The sequence below is a fragment of the Ciconia boyciana genome, chromosome 4, assembly GCF_034638445.1.
Source record: "Ciconia boyciana chromosome 4, ASM3463844v1, whole genome shotgun sequence".
Lineage (NCBI taxonomy): Eukaryota > Metazoa > Chordata > Aves > Ciconiiformes > Ciconiidae > Ciconia > Ciconia boyciana.
Window position 1 is genome coordinate 57,583,940 of NC_132937.1, and position 25,561 is coordinate 57,609,500.

General features: G+C 40.6%; 1 protein-coding gene across 1 annotated transcript in view; it reads left to right on the forward strand.

Annotated features, from left to right (window-relative positions):
- TRPM3 (transient receptor potential cation channel subfamily M member 3) overlaps window positions 1–25,561 on the forward strand; it is a 288,488-nt gene that overhangs the window by 218,410 nt on the left and 44,517 nt on the right. The window contains exons 10-17 of the mRNA XM_072858792.1: window positions 6,991–7,091; window positions 8,909–9,043; window positions 11,663–11,713; window positions 17,907–18,047; window positions 19,459–19,488; window positions 20,617–20,906; window positions 21,740–21,968; window positions 24,557–24,724. Of these exons, the coding sequence (XP_072714893.1) occupies window positions 6,991–7,091; window positions 8,909–9,043; window positions 11,663–11,713; window positions 17,907–18,047; window positions 19,459–19,488; window positions 20,617–20,906; window positions 21,740–21,968; window positions 24,557–24,724 (1,145 nt within the window). The remainder of the gene's footprint in view (window positions 1–6,990; window positions 7,092–8,908; window positions 9,044–11,662; window positions 11,714–17,906; window positions 18,048–19,458; window positions 19,489–20,616; window positions 20,907–21,739; window positions 21,969–24,556; window positions 24,725–25,561) is intronic.

Genomic DNA, 25,561 nt, shown 5'->3' on the forward strand with positions numbered 1-25,561 from the left:
AGGCCTGAGTAACTTTCACCTAACCAAGCAAAATGGTATTTTACCTTTTACACAGTTATTAATCCCATTTCAACCATATTACTTCAAACATTTAAAACAAAAGTCTGAACAGGAGGAGTAAGCAAGCACTGGCCATTTCAAAAGTATGATTGCAAGCTGATAGCTACCAGCCAAGGAAATGTGCTGGAATTCTTTTGCTCCAGTAGCTTTTGTTTCTTTAGGCTTCTGTAGTATTGCTTTCTCCACTTCTTTTGCTCATTTCAATCAAGATACCAGTTGTTTGTCCTGCAGGTAACATGACTAGTTTGCTGCTACCCTGAGGTAACAAGTTTTAGCCATCTGCATAATTAAATCTCAAGGCATTTTTGACCTCTTCACACAGAAACAATACAAATCAAGGTGAAGAAAGGAAAAAGAAATTAATTCAAAGCAAGGAACAAGAATTGCATCCATCACCAAATTCCTCTTTTCTATCCTTAGGGAATATTTTAATTGCAGATTTCATTTTTATCTTAAATATAACTGGATCCTTCATTATCCTCAGTGAAAAGTGTATTCTCTTCACATTTGTTCTTAAGACAATTGCTGAAACTACTCCTCTTGATTTCTATTAGTAAGATACAGACTGTCTTAAAGTTGTGATTCCACTTTTTCTAGGTATATTTTCAAGGTCTGAATCCCAACATAGATCCCTGGAGTCTCTTACCACCATGAAAGCTTCCTCTTGGAAGCTGAAGAAAATAAATCATAGGCCTGGGAGGGATTGTTTTCTGTTTGAAAAGTTCTTTTGCAGTGTTCGCATGAGCAACTGTACTATGGTTGCAGTCTGGGTATATGAGTAGTCCTCTCTGATCTGGAATACCCATTTTGCAAGTGTCTAATTGGTCATGTTGTCTCCTTAGTAAAATGAAATTACCTTCCTCTTCATAATAGTAGTGCAAGACATCATAGTGAACTTCTGTGAGCTCAGAAGGTGCCTGGATCTGTGTAAGTAATTTTGACATCTCCTTTCATGCTTGCCTGACAATCCTGATTTGGTAATCTGCTGATGGCAGCAGCACTTGTGTCTTTCTCAAGAGCCAGAGGAACTAAAACTTACACCTCATCTTCCCTGCTCCTCAGCACTTTCTGATTATGAAGGTACTCAATGAAGATTAGATTTATCAGATGCTTCTTGTTAACCTGAGCTTTCCAATCACAGGGAATGAAAGTCCCTATAATATTTAAACAATGTGTGGAAAGACGAGATCTCTTGTCCCAGGCAAGTCAGTTGTCCTTATTCATGCCATGTCTTTGTACAAAGGTTCTGGCCCACCCTGAAAGAAATACTGCCTTTCTGTAAATATACCCCATCAGGCTGATGGATAGTTGGATTTTTCATCAGATCAAGAAATCTAAGGTAGCAGTGCTGAAACACTTGTCTATTGATTTACTAGTAAGCAGATTTGAAGACTGGGTCTGAATTATCTTGAAATTCATAAGTTTAGATACAGGAACTAATCTCTTTCACCTTTTCAGCACTGTGTGAAAGGGGGGCAGAGAAAAGTATTAAACTAGTGAGTGATTATTTGTTACTTCTCAGTCTCACTAGTGAGGACTTTGCAGTTCTTGCTAGCCAGTATTCAAGGCACATACCATCTAATTACCAATCCCACCCTGGTGTGAGTGATTTGTTCAGGGAGTAGGAGGAGGACAAGGATTGGGAAACACGAAGTATCATTTCCTGCTTGCTCTGTAAAATTTGCGATGAGCTAGTCTCTTTTTAAACCCGCATCAGGCACACTGCCAGTGCAGGAACTTCCCTGGACGGGATATTCTACAAGCCCCAAACCCTGCATTGAATATGAGAGATTATTTCCTTGTTTGTTTTCATGAGTCACTTGTTTAATCTTATCAGCAGATCTATCTTTCGTGGAAGTGATCTCCAGTAAACTAGGGAATGGCATCCAAACTGGTTATCAATTTACATTGCATGGATGTCACAACAGCATATGGCCTGTGAATTCCTTTTTTTTTTTTATTTCAAGAGACATGCAAATGTGGGAAGTAAGTTTTCAATTGCATGAATTTGTAGCAAGTAAATGTATTGATACAGTTTAACTGTTTGTGCTCTCTTAACTTGAACAGTTGGAACTCAAACAGTAATGGATTTTGTCCTTTTGCAGCTGCTAATTGAGCAGAAGGCATATGACAGGGAAGTTAAAGACAGCATATGGAGGTGTTCTAAAATATAGTTGCTTTGAAGTGGCATCAAAGATCCTAGTTCACAAGGCTGTTGCAAGGTGTGGAGCATACTAGCAGCACCAGCCATGTTTCATCTGGTGCTCCAGAAGCCTTCCCAGTGCAATTACTAGCATTGGGAAAGAGCTGCTGTGTGGCATATGCATATTGTAATATTACTGCCATGTAACCCTCTGAGGTAAGCTATGTTAGGCTAATGCAGTTCTGATGTCTCTGCATACTCTCCAGCCTGTGAATAAGTCATGATTCATGCTCACTGAACAGCCATCATGTAGTATCAGATGGTCCTGGAAGACAGTATGATGGTCTGCCAACCATGAAATCACTGACACAGAAGGATTTCAGAGTTAGGCCAGATATCTGGTTAGTGCCCTTATAGTTGTTGTTGCTATCAGCTTTGTTATTGTCAATTGGTTCGCTAAATGCCAGGAAGATGCTTGTAGCAAATGCAGTGGAAACACAGTCTTTTCACCAAAGAGCTGTTGAAACCGAAGACAACGTAAGCCCTGCAGAGATGCAGAGCAGAAAGTTAATTTGGATTGCTCTTTTCCCTAATTTAATACTTTTCTTTAAATGATGATTCAAAGAGGACACTGACATGCTTAGAAGCCCTGTGGAAATGAGTCTCCAACAACCATTTCTCTCTAGACAGATCAGGTTTGTGTCATTTCAGCTTTCCACATTCCTGAGCAATAAGTATCTGAGACTATCCCAGGATAATTCTTTAGAGGTTTACATTGATCATAGTAAACTTTAGCCAGTATATAAAACCCTGTAGTCTATCTCTTCAGTAATCTGGGATCCTGCAAGGGCACAACACTCATTGTCTGATGTGTACTCTGGCTCACCTATGATACAGAGTCAAGTTTATGGTCCCAGGCTTCATCATCAAGGAGTATTGCATTTTTGGTCCAAGATATTGGATAGACCATCTGACTTTTTACCAGAAGAATCTATGTAAGATATCCAAGCACTCCTGGATGGCCACCTAAGAGCATAAAGTTAACACCTGCAGGAACTATCAGCTGTCCCAGATCTCCTTCTTGTTCATTCAACTTCACACCATCCTTGCATTGTCTATCTATATCCAGCAATATCTATACTGAAATAAAATACTGCCAAATCAATGCATTGCATTTTTGCAACTTTTCTTCTAGGAGCAGATGAAGGGAAGGAAGAGTCCCACTGCAGACATTAGTCATATTGTCTTAAAACATTCTTTTGAGGAACATCTCTTATGCCTAGCCAGACACCCGGATACTGAGTAAATATTACATAGACGTTAGTCATATTGCCTAAAACACTATTTAAAGCAGTAAGTATACTACAGTAATTAAAACAATACAACGCAACTAAGCACAGAATCTTCCCATGAGACAGGATGAAACAGAAACACAGGGAGAGGAAATGCTAATTTCTCACCACTGACAGTGTTAAGGGCCTAAGAATTGGTTCCAGTGTGATCCCTGTATTGAGTTGATGAGACCAGTAGGTTATTAACTCTACCTTATTTTTTGATATCCCAAATATCCTTTGGCTTTGATTTGGGTACATTGCAGTGATGCTCATGAGCGAGATGAGTCCTCGGAGAGGTCACTTTTTTGATTCTTCTTACTGACTCAAATCCATGCTCTGTGGCACTGAATGCAATCAAGGAAATGATTGAAAGGAGGCAGTATCTTAAGAAAGCCCACCTCACATTTGTTCTAGGGAGTTTTTCTTATACTAGTGGAATTATTTTTACTTCTTAATACTGGATAGAATTCCACCTGAAATAGCCTGAATACTTTCTTTTTCATTTGAGTCAAAAGTCATCAGTCTATCCTGGAATAAAATTGATTAAACGGCATCCGCATCCCATATGCTGCTTTGTACAAACTTTTATAGCTTTTATTTTCCTTCTCCCCTTATGTAACACCAGTGTAATCCACATTCACCTGAAAATCACACAGGGAGGACAGGAGAGAGGAGAAGGGTGCAAAGGGCTTTCCAGCAACAAACCTCACTCTGGGAGCAGCCATTCCACCATGTGCATCAGAGCCCCAGCATGCAGACCTGTACTGCCCAGTCTATGTCCTAGCTGATGGACTGGTTTGGACCTGAAGTACAAAAACCCCTTGAGAAACCATACATTTCCTTCAACTGCCTAACGTCTGCAGTGCTCTGCGAGACAATTAAATGAATCGTTTTGGTAACAAGCATTGAGAAGAGTGTCATCTCCAGGACTGCATATGCACCCACAGGAAAACTTGTCCGCTTCTGGCAGCCTTAAATACCATGGAGGGAGGTGGGAAGGACAGAGGCTGGACCATGGCTTGCTTTCCCTTCTGCTCAGTATTTGGAGCAATAAGCATGCTCAAAGAAAACAATTCTAATGAACTGCTGGGCTTGGGGGCCTTTATGGAGATGCAGTCACCGCCTCATGTCCCATGCCAGTTGCTCTTTCACATGATCAGATGCACCAGAAGGCCCTGTGTTCATGCAGCACCCAGGTCCTTCCTAACGCACAAAAAGGACCATGAATGCTAGGTCACTCGACACAAACTGGGGAAGACGCCCTGCTACGGGTCAGAAGGTGTTCACCTGGAGCGTCTATGATTTGGCTTGAGTTCTGGCTGAAATCGGGGCAGTGTATGTAGCCCACTTCCTTCCCCAAGTCCATCTGATCCACTCTTGATCCAAAATGGTTTCTAACCAGGCTGCACCCCTGGCTACCCAGACTGCAGGCTGCAGTCAGTTTAGGAAAATCAGGAGGTGGAGCTCCCCTATCACATGTGCAAAATGGTGCCAGGCTGCGGGATCGCCATCACTGCCCCTCGGTTTTGGAGTTCACCCATGTGCCTCCTCCACTGCTCAGCAGACAGCTTGCCTGAGCACCTGCCGAAGCTCTCGTTTTTCCTGCAGGCACACGGATGGGAAGGAGGAGATCCAATGACACCTTAAGAGGATCTGTTGTTTGCTTCAGAAAGGGGGACAACATTATTTTCTGTCCGTACTTAATTTACACTATCATACATACTGCAGGTAGTTTTTTTTCTGTTTTTATACATAAAACTGTAGAGACATTTTTGCCCTTCCCAAAGGTAAATATTTTCTGTTCTTGAATGTTCCATGTTGCTTGTGTAAGAAACTCAGAAAGGTTCAGATGTCGTTGGCATCCACCATGGGGTCTCTTGTGAGAGGTTTTGTCTGTGTCATAGTATATAGCAATGAGAAGCTGTGTCTTACACAAAGGGGTGTTCCTGTTACTTCTTAGTCACAGAAAGATCTTTTACTCTTTTCACTGTTTTTTCTTCTTTTCTTCATTTCTTTCTATTGTTCTGCTCCTGCATCACCTACCTTTTTGTCAGAGCTCATTTCTGTAATGAAGTGAAAGCAATATGGATGATCTACAGTCCACCATCTCCCAAATAATTGCTGTAGATATTGCCCAGTATTTGGCAAGGTTTCATGGCAGTGAACTGACTGCAAAGTTGAGAGTTATGAAATTAAACTGTAGGCTAAGCTTCCCGAAGGTCTGCTGAACTGATCCTTCACAGAGAATTTCACTGGCCAGCGTGTTACACTTTATGTTTTCTGTGCCTCCAATTTCAGAGATCACTTTCAACTGGAACAGTGCGTGATTTTGAATAGTACTGAAATGGGGACAGAAATGCTTTGAAGTAATGAAAAGCTCTTGTTTGTCCTCACTCCATGATATCAGTATAAGAATTAATAAAGACAAGAAAACAGTGGAGGTATGAGGTCTTTAAAAAATGAGCCTTTATACAATCACCTAATCACTGCAAGCAGCTATGTAGTTAAAAGTCAAAGGGCCCTTTATTTGTTTGGTTGATCAGTTCATTCGGGCCAGTTCTCCCTGTGGCACTGAAGCACAAATACTGTTTTATTATTACAAATCAGCTAATAACCATGAAATCCTTAGTGAAATATTAAAAAGCACAGCAGGGCAGGAATGTCCCACAGTGTCCATTAAAACTACAGGGAAAAACATACCCTCCCTTCCAAAAAACAAAACAGTTCCAAATCCATCTTATCATCTGCATAGTTTCTTATTTAATTTGGATATATTATACCTTGACACCAGCTTTATGGCATGCTTTCTTACATCAATATTGCATGTGTGAAGGGAAATCTGTCCCACCAAGACCCCTCAGTACAAATAGATGGAGGAGAAATTCCTATGCTTGTACAGGATCCTCACCTTATCAGGTGGGAATGCATAAAAGATGTGCATAAAATGCACGACTACTGAAATCAGTGGGGTCTGTGTGAGTTAAACTTGTTTGTAATTGCTAGATGCACAGGTGTGTGTGTATGTGTGGGCTCACGTGCATACGTGTGTGTGTCTGTGTGTGTGTGTATTCCTGCAGCTGGATCAGTATCCCTCCTAGCTTCTGCTCTTGCTTCCCATCCGAGAGGAGGGAAACCAGTTCGCTCCACCGCAAGTTGCATCTGCCGATATCACGTGTACCTACTGTATTTTTCAAGGGGGATGTGAGGAGCTAATTAATGTTTATGAGACAATCTGAGAACCATAGATTCACATTTGAGAACCAGTATTTTATTACAGGGACAATGGAAGGTTTGGTTTTGTTTTAATATAAGATCAGTTGCAGAAATGACATGGACACCTGTGAGACTTTTGGCAAGGAGGAATTACCATGGTGGTCTGTTGACTGAGTCTAAAGTATGTCTTGTTTCTTTTTTCTCCTTCTCTCCTCCCTGCACCCGTGTCTGCATATACAGGAGCTAACGCATCTGCTCCCGACCAGCTGAGCCTAGCATTAGCCTGGAACAGAGTAGACATCGCCCGCAGTCAGATCTTTATTTACGGGCAACAGTGGCCGGTACAGTATATATACAGCATCTTCTACTGAAAACACTTTAAACTCTGCACAACATTAAATCCATTCTGTTGGCGGCAGTGGTTTTAACACAGTTTAAAATATACTGAGTCATGCTCCCAGCCAAACACAAAGTTCCCATTCACAGCTACTGAAGGCAGGCACGGTTACAAAAATGGTAATATGTTCACTTGTTCAAGGCAATGGTGACATCTAGCGATGCCTTAACACTGAGAGACCACACCTTTAAAGAAACGGGAAGCAACACATTTATACTACCAAGCAATGATTCTGCAAGCCGAGAAAAACAAGTATCAGTTTACAGCCATGTTACAATGTTAGGCTATAAATTAAAGGAAAGGCAAAACTTCTTTTTTTGCTCTTCAAGCAATATGCTTTTATATACAGATACTGAATTTAATGATGATCGGACATCAAAAATATGCTGCACAAATGTTGGAGGTCATCAAGTGGACCACGAGAGCTGACCAGCAATGTTACCACAGAAGTGCTGTGGCTCCAAACCTGAGCTGGTGTTAATTTCATGCCCAGTGGTGCTCTGCATCAATCTGCCTGCTTCACGTCTGCCCCATCCTTTGCTCCGTCTGCCAGCTGTGGGGACAGGCTCCCTGGCCAACACCATTCCCCTTGGGGGCACCGTGGGCAGAGCTTCTCTGCAGGAGTGGGAGAGCTGTAAATAGAGGGGTTATTGAACGCTGTGTGGGACAGCGGAGGAGCAGTCAACTCCCAACTCGTGCTGCAGTTCTTACAGTGGTAGAAGTCACCCAGAAAAAAACCAGAAGGACTCTGTCTCTACCTGTAGCTCCTTAAAGCCCACCATATCTTTGTTCGGAAGGTTTAGTTGGATCACAATATTCATTACTGTGACACTTGTTTTGTCACTGTCACAAAAATTTCATATGCTATCATTACGTGACCATTTACAACTCCCCTTGGAAAACTTATAACAAAAGGAAAAGTTTCTGTTTAAATATCCTTGCTTTAAATGTAGTTTCTGGAGCTTGCTGCCCCTTAAAGCTAGTTTCAAAAATCCTTGCCTTTTCAGTTATGGAGTGAACAGGACTGTTTATCTTGTCTTCAATACTGGGCATAAGTATGCATCAAAACATAGGAGGGATTTTAATGCTACTAAACTGTCCTTATCGTTATCACTCCATCACCACTTCGTAGCAAAAATTTGCATAAATGCTGCAAGGTGCAATCATTTTGCAAGCTAAAAGATGGAAGTATGAGATAATTTCTCATCCTTCTAACTCATCCCAACCTGCAAGAGATAGAAAAGGAGAGATTTTGCATAAGAAGACCTCTTGCATTTGGCCCTTCAAAGAAATGCTAATTGTGAAGCTATTTCTACTTGCTGGGTGTCAAAGTTTCCCTGAGTTTCCACACCACGAACTGAGGAAAAAGCTAGTAAAGACACAATTAAAGTCAGTGTGTGTGCACATAACAAATATACCCAATATAAACAAAATGTTTGTCAGGAAAGTGAGAAATAAAGATAATAATGAGATGGTGAATAGTGTGGAGGTCTGGTCACCAGTTTCCTGGTTTCCAGTTCCTTGGTCCTAATCTGGATTTCCTAGAGTATGTTAATCTTAACACTCTGACACTCATTTTTTAAATGCTGCCCTGAATCAGAGAGACCACTATAGACTAAAACTGTGATTATCCCATTTTAAGCTTAGCAGAGCAACCCTCAGAATTTTGTCAGGATTCCCTGCTTGTGCCAGGGTGACCAGACCAGCCAGATACAGCCTGTGATGCCCAGGAATGGCCTGAATTAATCACTTACTTTGCAGGTGGGCTCCCTTGAGCAAGCAATGCTGGATGCACTGGTGTTGGACAGAGTGGATTTTGTGAAATTACTCATAGAAAATGGAGTAAGCATGCATCGTTTTCTCACCATCTCCCGGCTAGAAGAATTGTACAATACGGTAGGGCCAATCTAAGGCAAATTTTCTATCTCTGTATTCATTGTTCTAGCTCCCACTCGTATTAAAACAACGTGATGATGCACAAGGCAGCCAACACCTGCTGCAGAAATTTTCCATATTAGAAGTCCACATTGTCTCTTAGCTTTGTCTCTCATATAATAGAACATGCTGTATCTTGCCCACCTAATCTGCTGTACGGATTTTGTAAGACATGGATTAAGCCCGACACAGTACCAGCTGATTTCTGGTCATTGTAATTCCAATATGATAGACCTGAGATTTAGGCAGATGGCACTGGCTGGAAGACAGTAACTGGCAAGTTAGGACCTGTAGGATGGTGATATATAACTCCTGACAGTATAAGCCCTTATGGTTTCAGAAAAAAATTGCAACTGTTAGTCAAGCTCAGCCACTAGAAAACTAATAGAAGCAAACTTCTTGGGATAATATTCTGAATTTAAAGGTGAAATCTGGTGATTTCAGGAGGTCTATTTACAGTGAAGGACTTCCCCATGTCCTCACTGAGTGTTCCAAAAATGATAGTTTTGACTTTTAAAAGCCTGTTTGCAAGTTTTCTATCTTTGCCCTTAAAATGAACATAAAACTGCACAGGTTCAAATTGCTTCTGAGTTCTCAACTGCAAAACATATTCCAGCATTCACATCATTATTGCCTACCGAGAGAAACTAATAAGTTCAAATTGCCTAAGTGGCATGGAAAAAACGTTAGAGCATTGTCTAGTTCTTAGGATTGCTAGTTCTGTCTGTTGGAGGGAGGTTGTGGTATAGCACATAGCCCTTTTCAAAAAGTTTTTTTCTGCCAGTACTTTCCAAAGCCCTGTTGTCAGAAGCTGCCACACTGGGCTGTTATACAGAGATGTTTCACACGGATGGTGACCAGAAGTCAGTCTTTCAAAAATATCAAATATGAAAATAATTCATTAAATTTGTACAAAATATAGAGGAACAGGTATCCATGCCACCCTTGAGACAGTTTCCCATCTGATATTTGATCAGCTTAAACTTTGCCTATCAACTACCATCTGTGTATTAAGAACAGAAACTCTATGAGCTTTCTTGCTACAGAGATAAGCATTGTAGTTCTTGTACTAAAGCCAGTTTTTACAGGGAGTAAGTCCGAGTAAAGTCTTCAGTTCTACAGCTAAAAGAAGGCTTTTTTGAACAGATTTATTCTGAGCTATAGAAATCACCATAAATTATTCACGCAAGAGTTCCAAAAGACCCAGGCTATGAAACGCCTAAACTACCAAGTATGATATATGACCTAATGCATCCGTACTAGCCTTAGCACCAAAAACATTACAAGGCCATTTAAAAAATACCAAATTTCAACATGAACCTTGAGAGTGACCTGGGAAGCTACAAACCAGTGAATCTGACTTCTGCCATGGCAAATTTGCAAACATGCAATAAAGAATAGAATTAATAGACAAGGGAATCAATTTTATGTCAAGAAAGAGTTAACCAGCTTCTGTAGGAAAATGTTAAGCCTTAGAAATCTATTACCATTTCTGAAGTCAACATGCAGGAGAATAAGCATGCTGCACTTGGTCCACCTGTTTTTGCAAAACCTCTTTGACAATATTTGAAAACCTCCAAGGTTATTAAAGAAATTTAGCTGCATGGCTTTAAAAACTGCTTGAAGGATAGAAAACAGAGAGTAGGAATACATGGTCTGTTCTCACCACAAAAGGACATTATGACCAGGGTCATCCAAGACCCCGTCCTGGGACCACTGCTGTTCAGCCTGTTTACAGATGATCTGAAAAATAGTAACTACTGAAGAGACAATGTTTGCAGGTCATTTAGCATCACTCAAGGTAGGCAAGCAGCATATGAAGAATCACAGGAAAGTCTCATCATGCTCAGTGATGGGGTTACATAAAATTAAGTGTTGGCAAGTGCAGAGCAATGTATATGGAAACACCAACTCTGCACATATGCAGTGGTCTCATCTATCATCAGTTACAGCCAAGGAGACCTCCCATAAAAGTCTCTTAAATATCATCAACAGTCAAAAACACAACAGACAAGAAAGTACTTCTCCACGTAACATATAATTGAAATTCTGGGAGTCTACTGCAGAATGTTTTGCATGTCAGGTGTAGTCAAAAGAAGATTGGACAAATTCACAGACTGTGCATGCTGTTAGTGGCTTTCAGACGAGGCAGCCTAGATGCAATGTCAGGCTCAGGGGCTCTCTGAGCTACCAACGGTGGAAGTGGAGATCCTGAGTGCAGAAAGACTGACCCTTAAGCAGCTCTTTTTCCTTCCACTCTATCCCAGAGGCTGTGCATGTGCTGCGCTCCTGCTTTGCCTACGCCAGAAGCCTGATCTGGTATATAGGACGTTAGCTATCATTCAGTATGTCAGTTCTTGCAGTTTTCTTACTGAAGGGTTTTGTACAAAAGAGAAGTCAGGTGAAATAATGCTCTTGTAATTGATTTTATTTTTTTAATTGATGACACTGTACAAATTAAATGCTTTCAGTTGCCTGATTTTTAAACTGCTAAGGTGAGAAAGCCATATCAGCATTTACATCTTGCAGGCCTTTGGACAATGCAAAACTATTTTATTCTTCTTTATTTGTCCTTTGCAGAGACATGGACCATCCAACACTCTGTATCATCTAGTCAGGGACGTCAAAAAGGTAAGAGTCCAATAGACGGTAGGTTGGAGATAATGCTGTGATTGCTTCTTGTAGCTAGATACAATATCTGTTTTGCATGAGCTTTCAGTCAGAGCCTTCTCCTGCCCCTGCCATTACAGAATGTCCTGTTTGTATGTACCAAATATGAACTTTTTGCATACAAAGCACAATTAGCAAGTTATTTGGTTTGCTTTCTCTGTGGTTTTAGATGCTTGGGTAATAGTGCTTCTGCTAGCGTAATTGTAGGCTCTTACATACCATATGGATTTATGCTGTTATCTGTATTTTTCCATACCTGCAACTATTGTCAAAGCTAATTTCCATGTTGTTAGTTTATTTCAAAGCCTGTAAAATAGCCCTTATCCTTGTGCTGGATCCTAGTTTGTTGAAACAGTTCATCGTTATGTGTTGTGTGTATATTGTAGCCATCTTCCTCAGCAGAAATATACAAAAAGAAGTAGTACAACTTTCCCCTGCCCCCTGATCAAGTGAATTTCAAGCACCTTGAATTATAAAGAGCCATTAGGAGGGCAAGACAGAAACACAGAAAAGTATAGTGACAGGAAGGAGAGACCAAATACCTTTAGCAATGTGTTCAGGATTAGAAGTGTTACAGCAGCAGCAGTGAATGAAAATCCCTTATCCTCTAAATATATGGATCAAATAAGGAGATTGAGTCTGCAACTGACCTCATCAGCTTCAATATTCTCCCAAAGCATGTGCAGATTACAAACTCGCACATTACGTAAGTCGGACCTCAAGGGTAGCATACTTGAGAAAGGAGATTTCTGCACATGTGACTAGATGGCAGATTGAAAAAGGAATGGAGATTTTTTGTAAGAGCACAAGTTTTGGTGGTTTCTTCTGTCACTGACAGCTGAGTAGAACTGAGGGCAAGTAGGGGAGGGGAGTGGCAATGCTTCATATAATCATCTTTCTGTTAAATAGTGCTACAGAGTAACTAGGAGTTATGTTTAGGGAGGTTGTGGTGGCTTTGTTTGGTTACTGTGTTGCATGGCATCATCATTGTTCAATTATATATAGTATATTAAGTGACCATTGGAAAGTGTGAAACGCCGACAAAAGAAACTGAAACTGTTCTTATGCACAAATCCCTTTGGATGGAGCAGAGTAAAGCTAGAATGCATTTAGACTGGCTACTTCTCTTCAAGCCCAAGTTACCAGAATATTGTTTTTACTAAATATACAGTTATTTATATGTCTATAAGAGTTTGAAACAAGCATCATCTGTCTTCTTACTTTAAAATATATTCCTTTTCAAACTTTTTCTCTCCCCCAGCATCACCTTTCCAAGTCCTCCTTCAAAGGCATAGCAATTTGTATGTTGAGTGACTAAATAATACCAATATCTTTTTCTGTGTCCCTAACAAAAGACGTATTTTTAAAGGAGCTCTTGAAAAAAAGCATCAAAATAGGTAAAGATGATCAGTACTCATAGGTGTATACTGATAGACATTGGCATTAAATAAACTTACACTATATTTAATGACATTATTTGTTCCAAGGTGATTGCTAAATGTTAGGTGGTGGTCATTTTTCCATAAATTAATCTTTCTTTCTTCTGTCCATATCTGAAATCTCTAGTAATTCCCACTACATGAAGTCAGTGTGTAGTCTTATTAGAATATAGTTAAGGGCTTTAAAAACAAACAGCTTGGTGCAGCCCTCTAGCACCTTCATCAGAAAACTGCACCTCTGGGGCTGTACTTCTCATTTTGTCAGTAATGAGGAGCAACCACAGTTCACTCTGAGAAAAGTGACAGCTCGCCATAGCCCTGCCATCTGAGCAGATCCCTTACCAGTCAACAAAGCTGTACATCAGTCAGGAGATCTGGCAACAGTTTAAATGAAAACACCTTCTTGGAAATAACTTATTAATGGACATCACTATTTGACAGTTAAGTGGCCCACCGTGCATGAAACCCAGACCACACTGCTGGTGCTAGTTTTTGCATTTATATATATTTTGATACCAGATAACTAACCTCTCAGATTTAATTGCAGTATCACAAAATATAAATACAAAATATGTAGTATGTCACCTTGAGACAACACTTAAAGGATATGCATACTGTGTGCTTTTTATGCATACATCCCAATTTTAAAACCTGCACTATTTAAGAGGGTGTATGCTCTAAAAAGTTATTTACATCTGCATCATTGTGAATTCTCAAATAGAAAATGGATGCTTACAAATCATAGAAGCATTATTTAATTTATTACTATTGTATTACACAGCTGTACAAATCACTAGGAGAGGTTTTTTTGTTTGAAAGACCACCCTGCCTCCCTAATAAAGCAAAGAATTTGAACAACAGAAGTCACATCACCACGTCCTGTTTGTGGCAGTTTACAGACACACGTGTGCGCGTGCATGCACACACACACGCACAAATGTATAAGACAACAATTTATTTTCTCTTTGGGTTTCCAAATATCACTGTGAAGGCTGTTAGCCTGGGCAGCATATTGTAAAGGCCTGGAGACACAGTCTTAAATAATTTACAGTAATCAGAGCACGCTTAAATTCTGCATATATGAACAAGACAAAGTACTTCTTAATGACTCTGCTTTACAGACAACTGCGCTCATCTCTCTTTTCGATCCTCTCAATTCCATAACTACATACGGGGACAAATCTGCCTACATCGTTTGCATCATGGCCTGTTTGACATGTGTCACGGGTACAGAATTTAACATACAGGGTTGACTTCCTTCCCTAGCCCGTACAAACCGATGCATCAGACTAAGCAGGAAGAAACAGTGGCCATGCTTGATATCCTGTCTGTAAGTGGAGGTTGCCCTCTACAGGTTGTTTTTTAAAAATTCCCTGGCTCAGCTAGCTAATTAAGATCAGTAGACATTAACAGACGAATTTTTTCTTTAATCCAAAAATTGTATATAATCAATATATCTTAATCCCACTCTGGGGTGATGGAAGCTTTCAAAGATCTTTATTTTGGACTGCCACTGTATGTCTACATTTCCAGAGAACTAACAAGCAATATACAGAATTTTGAAAGCATTATTTTCTCCTCAGCATGCAAAATCAAAGGCTTGGTACCTGCTGAATATAAAAATGCACTTGAAGTGAAAAAATACTATAATCAAGCTAATCAAACTATAGTTTAAAGTTGAAGTTTCTTCACAAAAAGAATAATGCATTAGCACTCAAGACCTTGTCCCAACATTAAAAGGTTAGTTGATTATTAACTGGCATACCTGTCATACCCAAAAATCAAACCTTCTCCTCTGTCATTCCTGACCACCTTGGCTGTACTAGAATTAGCTCATCCAAATTTTTTATGTTCTTGGAGGCGTTCTGGCCCACTTGCACCACTGTGCTTCATTTACAAGCAGACTCACCGCTGCCAGGGTAGTTCAAGGTGTCCGCTGGTACGGCAAATGCTTTGGCACATGCATAACTCCTCTCACAAGGATGGCCCAATTGGCTTTACTAGGGCTGCTCATTTTGGAAAAGTAATTGTGTGCTAGCATGGAGCTGTATATATGTGTATGTCTATAAAAAGTGTATTTCTGCTGTGAATTTGTGAGTTTTCTTTAGTGAATTGTTTCAATATTTTCTGGGAGGTTTAGATGCATCTTTTATTAGTCCATCTATTGGAAATTTTTTATCTAAATCCCTTTGTGAAATTTTAGAAATCAGAAGAACTATATCAAGAAACTCACACTTTCCAACACATGCAGCGTCCTGATGCCTGTTGTGCTTTCTTAATTGCTCAAATATTTTTTGCCACTTAATAATATCAAAGCATTCCCTTTTAGTGTCTTACATTAAGACACCACGAGCCTGTTAAAGAACTACAACCTTGTCTTGAAGCTACAAGCCCCACTTCTGCAAGTGCCTTCATCCTTGTTCTAGTAAAGCTGTCATTGCCTTAAGCATTCTGGAGAGAGAAGAACATTTTGGGGAAAAAAGAAAGAAACAAACGAACAAAAAACCTAGCAGGATTTAATTTTTAGATTTATGTTATTTTTCTTTAAACAGTTCAGAATAAAATTGACTGGGTTTAAACAAACTAAGCTAATACACATTCCTGCAAACCACAGTGATTTCCCTGCCCATCAGATTAGCCAAGAGTAGGAAGAGTGCAAAATGGTATGCTAAGGGACATTACTGAAAGATAGTTGGCAGCTCACCTTTTGCCACTAAATTTGCTTGATCTTCTATCCCTTTGAATCCCAGCCCATTGCTAGGCATGGTACACCGCAGCACTACCTCCCTCTCTCCTTCCTCAACCTTTCAGCATGCTGTTTGTACCGTGGTGAGCAGGGAGGGAAATAAGCATTGCTCTTCCTGGCTGAAGTAGAAGAGAAAGGAGGATCTTTGCATCCATTTTATCTCTTCTGCAGAACCAGTTGCCATCTGCTCTGCATTAGTTGCTCTGCTTTGAATCTAATAAGCACAACTGCAGAGAAGCCAGGCAGATATCTGCAGACATGCAGATATTTCCAGCAAGACATGGCAGTCATAAAATTGCTCCATGCAAATTACTAACCTTCTTTTGATGACCACATAAAAAGAGCCGCAGGCTAACTGCAATCTGTAACCATAAACTGTCATCCGAACAATTCGGAGGCAGTGATTTAGAGAAGGAGGCAAACTTTCATTTGGGGGCATTCCCTTCCCATTAGCCCTTTCCTCCTTTAAAGGGATCAGAGTTTTCCCTGTGGAGTTCCCAGGAGGGAACAGAAGAGCAATGTGTCCATGCTGGGGTTTTGTTCTTCCATCACTGGAGACCCCAAGAGCACTTCACTGGCACATCCGTGAGACCAGCCCACCCTGAAATTGTTCTGGCCTGCTAGGCGTTGCATCAGGCTTACTGATACTGGAGAACAGAAATGCCCAGTTAACTCAAAGGCAGACTCAGATTCATATGCAGTAAGAGACAATCTGTTACTGAGATCTTTCTTCATAGCTTTGCAAGCTGTAAGTATTGGTGAAATCATAACCTTACTGTTGCCATTTTCAGGCTTGACAGTGGGAGATAGGTGCAAGGGAGTTCACAAAGTGAGGGCAATAAGACGTGGATATATTTATCATTCTTTTTCTGTTCACAATAAAAGGTGCATGCTGAAGACATCGTATATATATGTTACATTTAACAGAGGATAAGAAAGGAAAAGAAATGGAAGAGCAAGTATGTAGACATCTTTTCCAGGATCCTGCTAATGACCCTTGCCACAAGCACAGTTCACCTCTTGGGAGACAATCTCGCTGGCACTGCTGGAAATTAGGTAGCAAGATTACTGTATGTAGAAGGGCTTTCAGTAAAATATGTTGGGAATTCAAGGAGGGACCACCTAGGAAAACTGCTAGGCCTGTAGTTTTCTTCTTGAACAAAACCCCAAAGAATTAGCCACAGATATTTTATTACAACTTGCATACTTACTTTCATACCTACAAATGCTTTGCTCATACTAGGTGTGAAATTTAAGCAAAGATATGTGTTTATTTGTACATAACCCCAAGAACAAATGCTAACGGACTCTCCTTGCCTCTAGCAACTAGCAATAATAATAACTCATGCACTGTGTAAGTCCTCTGGAGTAGGTCACACAGCTCTTTCCCCCCTGCCCTTCCTTTCCTGGAACACGGGAAGGAAACACTGCAGGAGGGGAAGATCACACACAGGAGCTGGTTCCATGTGAACAAATGATATCTCATGATGTCACTTCAACGTGCCTTGGCAGTGCAGATGAGGCAGTCCAAAGAGATGCCAGCAGAGACAAGAGATGCCAGGACAAGAGTTGTGGGGGACAGATGGTGCAGAAAAGGTGCTAACTTGCAGGACTAGAGTCCAGCAACTGTGCCTGACATTTCAAGTGTGCTGATCCTCGTGCTTTTTGTTCTGTAGTCGTGTTCCTTGTTTCCCCAGCTGAAGAATATGAGTACTGTGTACTGACATTATCTTCTGTTACTTCCAACAAGTTCTTCACCTTCTTATTTAACTTATGTCTTCTTTCCAAGCGAGAATATCCAGGTTTCGGTTGGATCTATTTTAAGGTGAATGAATTAACCAGCATAATAATACATTCCTGTTTTTAACTATTTAATTTGTTTTATTCTAACATCATTATAAAGTATATTTAACAACACCAGTAATAAGCATTTCTTCCTCCCCCACCATCCTTCTTATTTTCATTGCAGGGAAACTTACCTCCTGATTATCGGATAAGTCTGATTGATATTGGTTTGGTGATAGAGTACTTGATGGGAGGAGCATATCGCTGCAATTACACCCGAAAGCGGTTCAGAACACTGTACCACAATTTATTTGGGCCCAAGAGGGTAAGGAGCAAGTTATTTGCCATCTGTATGACTGCACCCACTGGCAGGGATTACCATAGCTTCTTAGATGGTTCCAGGCTGGGAGGATCCACATGCATACACTATTCAGTCTACAGATTCATTTCCATTAGGTACATAGCAGCTATTTCACCACAATGCACCACAAGCCAGCCACTGATACAAGCTACATTTTTTATTAATTTAATGAAAAAATTATTGGGTTCTGCTACCCTGGTGAGACCAGGACATAAAACAGTCTCTTCTGGCTCTAAAATCTGTAATTATGAGCATCCACAGCTTTTGAAAGACAAGTCTTTTGACCTGTACCAATAATACCATAGGGCAGCTGAGTTAGACTTGAAAAAACTTGTGTTTTGATAGACACATTTCCTACCTCATGGCTCATCTTCTTGATTGTGACCTGATGGTATCAGAACAAAGAAAACCATAACTCAAAATTAGCTTTATTGGCTGGATGTGGCTCCAGCAGACTCAGTGGGCTTGTGGCAAAAACACCGTTCAGTATTTTTGTGGTTTTCATGTTTGATAGATTGCAACACTGTGAATACAAAGTAAGTTCACTACCTTTCTAAAACATAAAAGATATTTATTGTCATCCATAATGCCACCAACGCAATCCAGCGTGAAGAAAAATCTACTGAACTGCTCCCAGTAAGATTTGTAGTTCTTTCTCTGCCTATTTTTACCTCACATTTTCATTTCCTATCTCAATTCAGATTTTAGCAATACACACCATTGAATATTCTTCTAAGTGGCTATAAAGAGCCACAGCTCTGTGAAACGGTTACAGCCAAACACCTGAAATGTGTTTGTTTGTTTCCCTACACTTTCATTCTTCACTTTTGAGAGGAAAGGTAGTAATTGTAGCTGCTGGGAGAGACCTCCTTCCTTTAGTCACTCCATCAAGAAAAGCATTTGAGTAGCAATTTCACAGGTACTGAACCAACATACAGAGCAGCTCCACAGCAGTCAATAAAAGTGTGCCAGGGGAATGGCCAAAATATGGATGTGCTGCAGAGAAATCCATTCATGCCTTAGCAGTAATTCCTATCTCTTTTCCACTAGAAGAGCCCCAAACCAGCTGTAATTTGGTCCTGAATCTCAATGTATGTCTTCTGTTGTGTGTTTTGGTGAAATAGGGTCAAACTCAAGGTTGAATTAAATATATATATGTAATTATTTGATTGATGTATATATGTATATAACATTACATTACACTGCATTACATATACATTATCTATATTATATATTGTCTATTATATACTCTATATTATATGTTATACATCACGTTACACACTTTTGCATGTATGTATGTATGTATACACATATATTTGTAATTTTTCATCACACTTCCGGGAGAAATAATGTTTTTCTGACTTTTTTTGTACAGCCAAAAGCCCTGAAACTGTTAGGAATGGAGGTAGGCGACTTGTGATAAATCTTAATGTCTTTTCTTTCTTTGACGAATATACGCTATATCAAGATAATGTTTAAATTCACTGTAATGAAGGCATCAATAGTTGTTTTCAAGTTTTGCATGAGAAATGTGCCACACAAATCGTATTTTTCATCCAGATAACTTGTTTATGCAATGGCCAGATTAAGAAACATTTATTAATAAAACTTCAGTGGATAGACAAGAAAAAAGAAGGCTCTGCCGCCTCTATGCATCATTTTTCTTTTCATGAAGATTAAACAAAATGTTTCAGAAGGTCAGGCCAAGCAGAATTTCAGTCAGATAACTATATAACTTTAAAACGTGTTCAGAGAAATGGAACAGTTGCAGAGAATAATGCAGAAAGCTTTACATGGGCCAAATTTCTATCAGTTTTGTTGACTCTTTTGGCTACCCCGATGCTTCAAGGAGATAGTAGTGTTTTCTTGTTTGGTTATTTTATACAACAACTTTAATTTTGCTGTCCACAGACGCAGCACAGAATAAGTCAGCTCATCTGGGAAAGCAGTAGGCTAAAATGGGAGAGAAACCAAAGGCGATAGAAACAACAAAGAGCTGGCAAAAGAAGGGATAAACATGGGATACAAAGGCAGAATGGGAGTGAAGAAAGGAGATTCCTACTCTTGTGAGAAGATAAAGGGAGAAAACACAAGAGTAAGGAGGGAGGGAGTCTTCAGCAGACCAGAACGTTCCCTGGATATGTACTTTCTGGAGGCGGAATGAGGCAGATGAATTGCAATAGATGTTATATTTGGAGTGAACTCTTAGCTTTATTTTAATGGTGGCTTTTCCAGAATGGTTCTGGATATTGTGTGATTGTGCTTTGTGTTCTTAGGGAGAAAGAACAGTTCAGAGTAATAGTCCAAAGCTCTCTTTCCCTGTGTTTAGGTATGGGGTTACCGACTTCTTAATTACAGTGCATGGACCAATACTTTTTTCATTGTTTTCCTATGTTAAATATTTGGTCCAAAAAAGCTGAAGGGGCTGGCCTGCAGGGAATGTGTTTGACATCTCAGGTACTGACTCCAATGCATTGTGTGAATGGATTCAGTTCCTTCACTGGTGAAAAAAATTTCTCTACAATTCTCACAGGATGATGTCCCTTTGCGGCGAGGGAGGAAAACAACAAAAAAAAGAGAAGAAGAAGTTGATATTGATTTGGATGACCCTGAGATCAATCATTTCCCCTTCCCATTCCACGAGCTGATGGTGTGGGCTGTGCTGATGAAGCGTCAGAAGATGGCCCTCTTCTTTTGGCAGCATGGAGAAGAGGCTATGGCCAAAGCACTGGTGGCCTGTAAACTCTGCAAAGCCATGGCCCATGAAGCATCAGAAAACGACATGGTGGATGACATATCCCAAGAGCTGAACCATAATTCCAGGTGAATTTTATTTCATGTACACTTTCCTGGGTTTAAAAAAAAAAAGAAGAAGGGAGAGAGCCTGCTGAACCTGCCTGAAATTTGCTTATCTGTACCTTGCTTTCATTTCTAACTTGTAGGGAAAATGCAGTCCCTTTAAAGAAAGTCTAAATGGCTTTTAAACAATCTGTCTGCCAGAGAAGCAGAGTTGCTAGCAGTATAACTTCTGAACTGCGAAGGTGTCGAGAAGGCAATGAAATATCTATATTGTCTAAGTGTTCTCCCTGAGGCCTCAAGAGTCAGGCTGCAACGTTTCTCTGTGCTTTTTCAAGACACCGTGTTCATCCCAAGCAGAAAAATTGTTGAAGTCCTTATGAACATAATATTCAGGCAGAAGTGTTAATTAACTGAGAGCTCATGCTTAGGTGAGCAAGCCGAGATACTAGATTCTGTAATAATCTTTCCTAACACTAAAAGTCTGAGGCACAGATTTTTAAAAAGGGTATTGGACATTCCTTTTTCCAGGAGACTTGACTATGAAGCCATGGGCAAACAGCACAGAAGCAATCCTCTAAGCTGCAGATATAGAAAATGTCAGGGAGGTGGGCAGGCAGGTGGGAGCAGACAGCTGGTAGGTGTGGGAGCTCATCACTGCTAAGTTGGGGCACTTATTTATATGCCTAGCATTAGCCACTCACATTTGAAAATGTGGGTTTCCATGTGTACAGTCAACATCACGATTTGCGTGATGGAAGGTGATGCCCCCCTTGCAGAGGCTGTTAGTTGCAGGGGGGGTGTTTTCTGCAGCAGGCTGCTTGGGCTAATGGGAATGAACGAATGTCCCTCTGTTGCAGGGACTTCGGCCAGCTGGCGGTGGAGCTGTTGGACCAGTCGTACAAGCAGGACGAGCAACTGGCAATGAAACTGCTGACCTACGAGCTGAAGAACTGGAGCAACGCCACATGCCTGCAGCTCGCAGTGGCAGCCAAGCACAGGGACTTCATTGCTCACACTTGCAGCCAAATGCTGCTCACAGACATGTGGATGGGTCGTCTCCGGATGCGCAAAAATTCTGGCCTAAAGGTCAGCACTGTTTTAAAATAAAATTAATAGTCAGAGGAGTTCTAATAGATGGCGACAGGGCTCACAACAAATCAGTAATAACTGGCTCCATTAACCATATTTCAGGTGCTTACTTGTAGTGACATTAAGCAGGGTATATTCTTCCTGTGTTCAGTTTTTCAGCTGGAAGCTTATCACAAACCCAGGTTCAAAGCACGTTACTTAGTTTTTTCATCATCTTTCTCAAAGTCCCCTCTGGCATCAGTGAGAGTTATCAGAATAAAAATTGAGCAAGGAGTTTAGTATGTCACTCTGCCTGGATACCTGAGGAGTTAGTCAAGGTTTTTAAGATAAATAAAGAAAAAGGATGTGTAAGTGAATTAACTGCTAGTGAAAGGTGCTGATCTGACAGCCTTGCCCAGAACAGGCCAAAGCAAGCAGTACAAATTGTCTTGCAATCCCCTGCCAATCTTCCTGATGACTGACCTGAAGGGACTACCTTAGAGGATCTAGAGGATAATTCAATTTTCAAAGCTGTTTAAGCTTTACTTCCACAGTTAGCGAAACTGCTAACAGAGCAAGGTGAATTCTGGGAGGTGAATTTGTGTCCATGGGCTGGCATCTTTCACCTTCACCAAAGTACTCACCAGTCAGTACATAACCAGGAATTGCCTCTTCCTCCCAGAGGATGATAAATATTTTCAGTGAAGGGGTTCTGTCTCCTGCATTAATCATGTGTGTGAAAAGTGGTAATTGCTCAGCTGTTTTGCTGTGTGAAAAGATGTTCAGTAATGGTGAGAATGCTTATGAGTACGTGCATCGTTATCATACTGGGTCTAATCCAGTGACAGTGATGAATGAGAATAAGGGGCTGATAGCATTCTCATCATCCTCCTGCAGGATCTGTGCGTAAATGTTGTTCTGCTTACAGATAGAAAGCATTCTCACATTTGGAGACATCTTTTCTATCTATTTTTCTGACTCAACTCACAGGCCCATTGCCCTTTAGAAGGGCTGCTGCCTTGTTCACTGCTTGGCTTTGCAGATATTCAGCCTGGGTAGATGGGGTTCAGTGCAGCAACTCATTTCCCCATGCATGCTTTCTTCTTTGCAGCATGTGTCTCTTAAGCCATAAAACAGACCTTTCTTTCACAATGAATAACTGAAGGTAATAGACTCTGTTTCCTTTCAGCTTCTTGTAACATCCGGGCTGCACAAGTATCCTTTATTCAGTTTCTAGTCTGTGTTATTTCACTGAAGCTCATTAGCAGGGCCTGTTTAAAGCTAAAGCAGGCTACAAGCTACATGAGCAAGAGGCAGCATGGCAAAGAAATAAATTTGCAAGCATGAGTCATGGATTATTTCCCATGAACAATTTTCTCTTGTCGAAACTGGCAAATGGCAAGAAGGCTGAATGTAATTCTTCAGAGTCTTGCTGGGGATGTATAGCACCAATGGGCCGGGCAGAGGTAATTTTTACTCCTGCCTGTTCTTAAAAATAGCCTCTCTGGGAAGCCAGGTCTGCCCGTAACCCCCTCTCCCTGGACACATGCTTTTGCAACAAGCCAAGTGCAGGAGCACTGAAGGCAGCCTGGTGCTCAGCTCTTCCAAGGCTGGGCACAGCATTCATATATGCTAACTGCTCCTAATTGCAGTACTTTGGATAGTTTCAGCAACACACATGCTGTCTGTTGATATGATGAACACAAGCAGTCACCCTCCCTGACCTGCCAACAAGCTAACTATCTGGTTTCACTGTCATTTAGGGAGAGATTTATAACAAAATCATTTTCCATGAGATTACAGCAAAACCAGGAACACTATAGTGCTTGTGAATACAGACAGGCCACTTCTTTTTGTATTATTACGATATCTCTTCAGTTATACTACTGATTTAACCCCAAGCATCGTTCATTGTTTATATCCACACAAGGTAATTTTAATGTACTCCCACATCATAAGAGAGGGAAGGCAGAAAAGAAAGAGCTGGCATTAATGTGAGCATTACACAGCCACTAGGTTACTGAAGCAAAGTCCAAGGGGACCACATAGCTAAGCCCATCAGCATTTGCTATTGCTGGGTTTGCCTTATCCCCTCAGATCCACACGTGCTTACACCTTGACTACCTGTGTGCATTAAGTGTGGACACAGAGAGCTTGAGACCTATTACCCCTCTCTGTAGAAATTAATACTGCTTGTGTGTCATTTACACTGAGATTGTCTATTATGTAAAATGCAGAAATTTGCAAGTCCAAGGTCTGAACGCCCCCATGGTCCCACCTGCTGTTGACCTCATGTCATATTTTGTAAATATGTTCTGGTGTGTAACAATATACATCTGATGAGCAAGCAGATAAAATATTCAAGAGAGGCAATCAGCCATAGCACTCACAGCAATGCTAATAGAAGTTACATGCTTTGTTTCACTATGGAGCTCTGAAAACATTACCCCAAGTGACAAATATTCTATTGTCACAGAAACTCACATGCACACATATCTTTCTTTTCCTAAATGACCTGAGGGAGTTGTTCCATTTGATACTAAGTAACCATCATGATTGTAACCTGTTTACTGTGATGATTATTGTTATCATTATTATTGCTTCAGGTAATTCTAGGAATTCTACTTCCTCCTTCAATCCTCAGCTTGGAGTTCAAGAACAAAGATGATATGCCTTACATGTCCCAGGCCAACGAGATCCATCTTCAAGAGAAGGAGCCAGAGGAACCAGAGAAGCCAGTGAAAGAAAAAGAGGAGGAGGACATGGAACTCACCGTAAGTGCCAACAATAAGTCACCAGCCTCAGTGGTGTCAATTTGTTATTCCCACCTCTGTGGGCGTTGCAGGCTGTCTGATGGCTAAATTTAGCAGATGATAGGATACCACTCTTAACACTCCCCTCTCCTTGGTGGGACTCAAACCAGACAAGCTGGCATCATTGTGTCTTGATGTTGCAGCAGTGCATGGTAATGCTGAAGCATCATGTTGTGACGTAATATCCTCATATTTTGGTTCAATTTGATGCCACGTTGTCTGAAATAAATTAATGAGATTTCAGAATTGAAATCATTCAGCCATGATAGATGAGTGGGCCTCTCTGGTAGAAAAGAAGCTCACTAAGTCTTCCTTCAGGTAGAAATGCCCAAAGATTCATAGAAGCTAGAGATTACTTTTTTCTTTTGGTTAACTTCATTAGAGGGCAAGTAAGTGTGCAAACACAAAAGAAAAATGATGAAAATGTTTTTCAAAATTCTTTATGAATTTGTGGTCATTGCCTCTCACACATATGCACATGCAGTTTTTAATCCACTGAAGACATTAGCAAGCAGCTAGACAGCTCAGCCCTTACTAAAAGCTTCTGCAGCTCAGCAGAATTGTGTAAGGAAGGACTTGTCTGTATTAGTAACATAGCCTTAGACGAATAATTTGCACGACAAAGAGAATCAAATAGCTAAAGCTCTGAAAACTATATGTCACCTACTTCCAGTCTCTTGTTCTCAGACTTGTTTGACGCGTTTTAATTTGGGCAATTATCATATGAGCTATCAGACCTGCCTGAGCTTAGTTTGGTTTGCTTTGGTTTGGGTTTGGTTGTGGTGTCTCTGAAAGGCT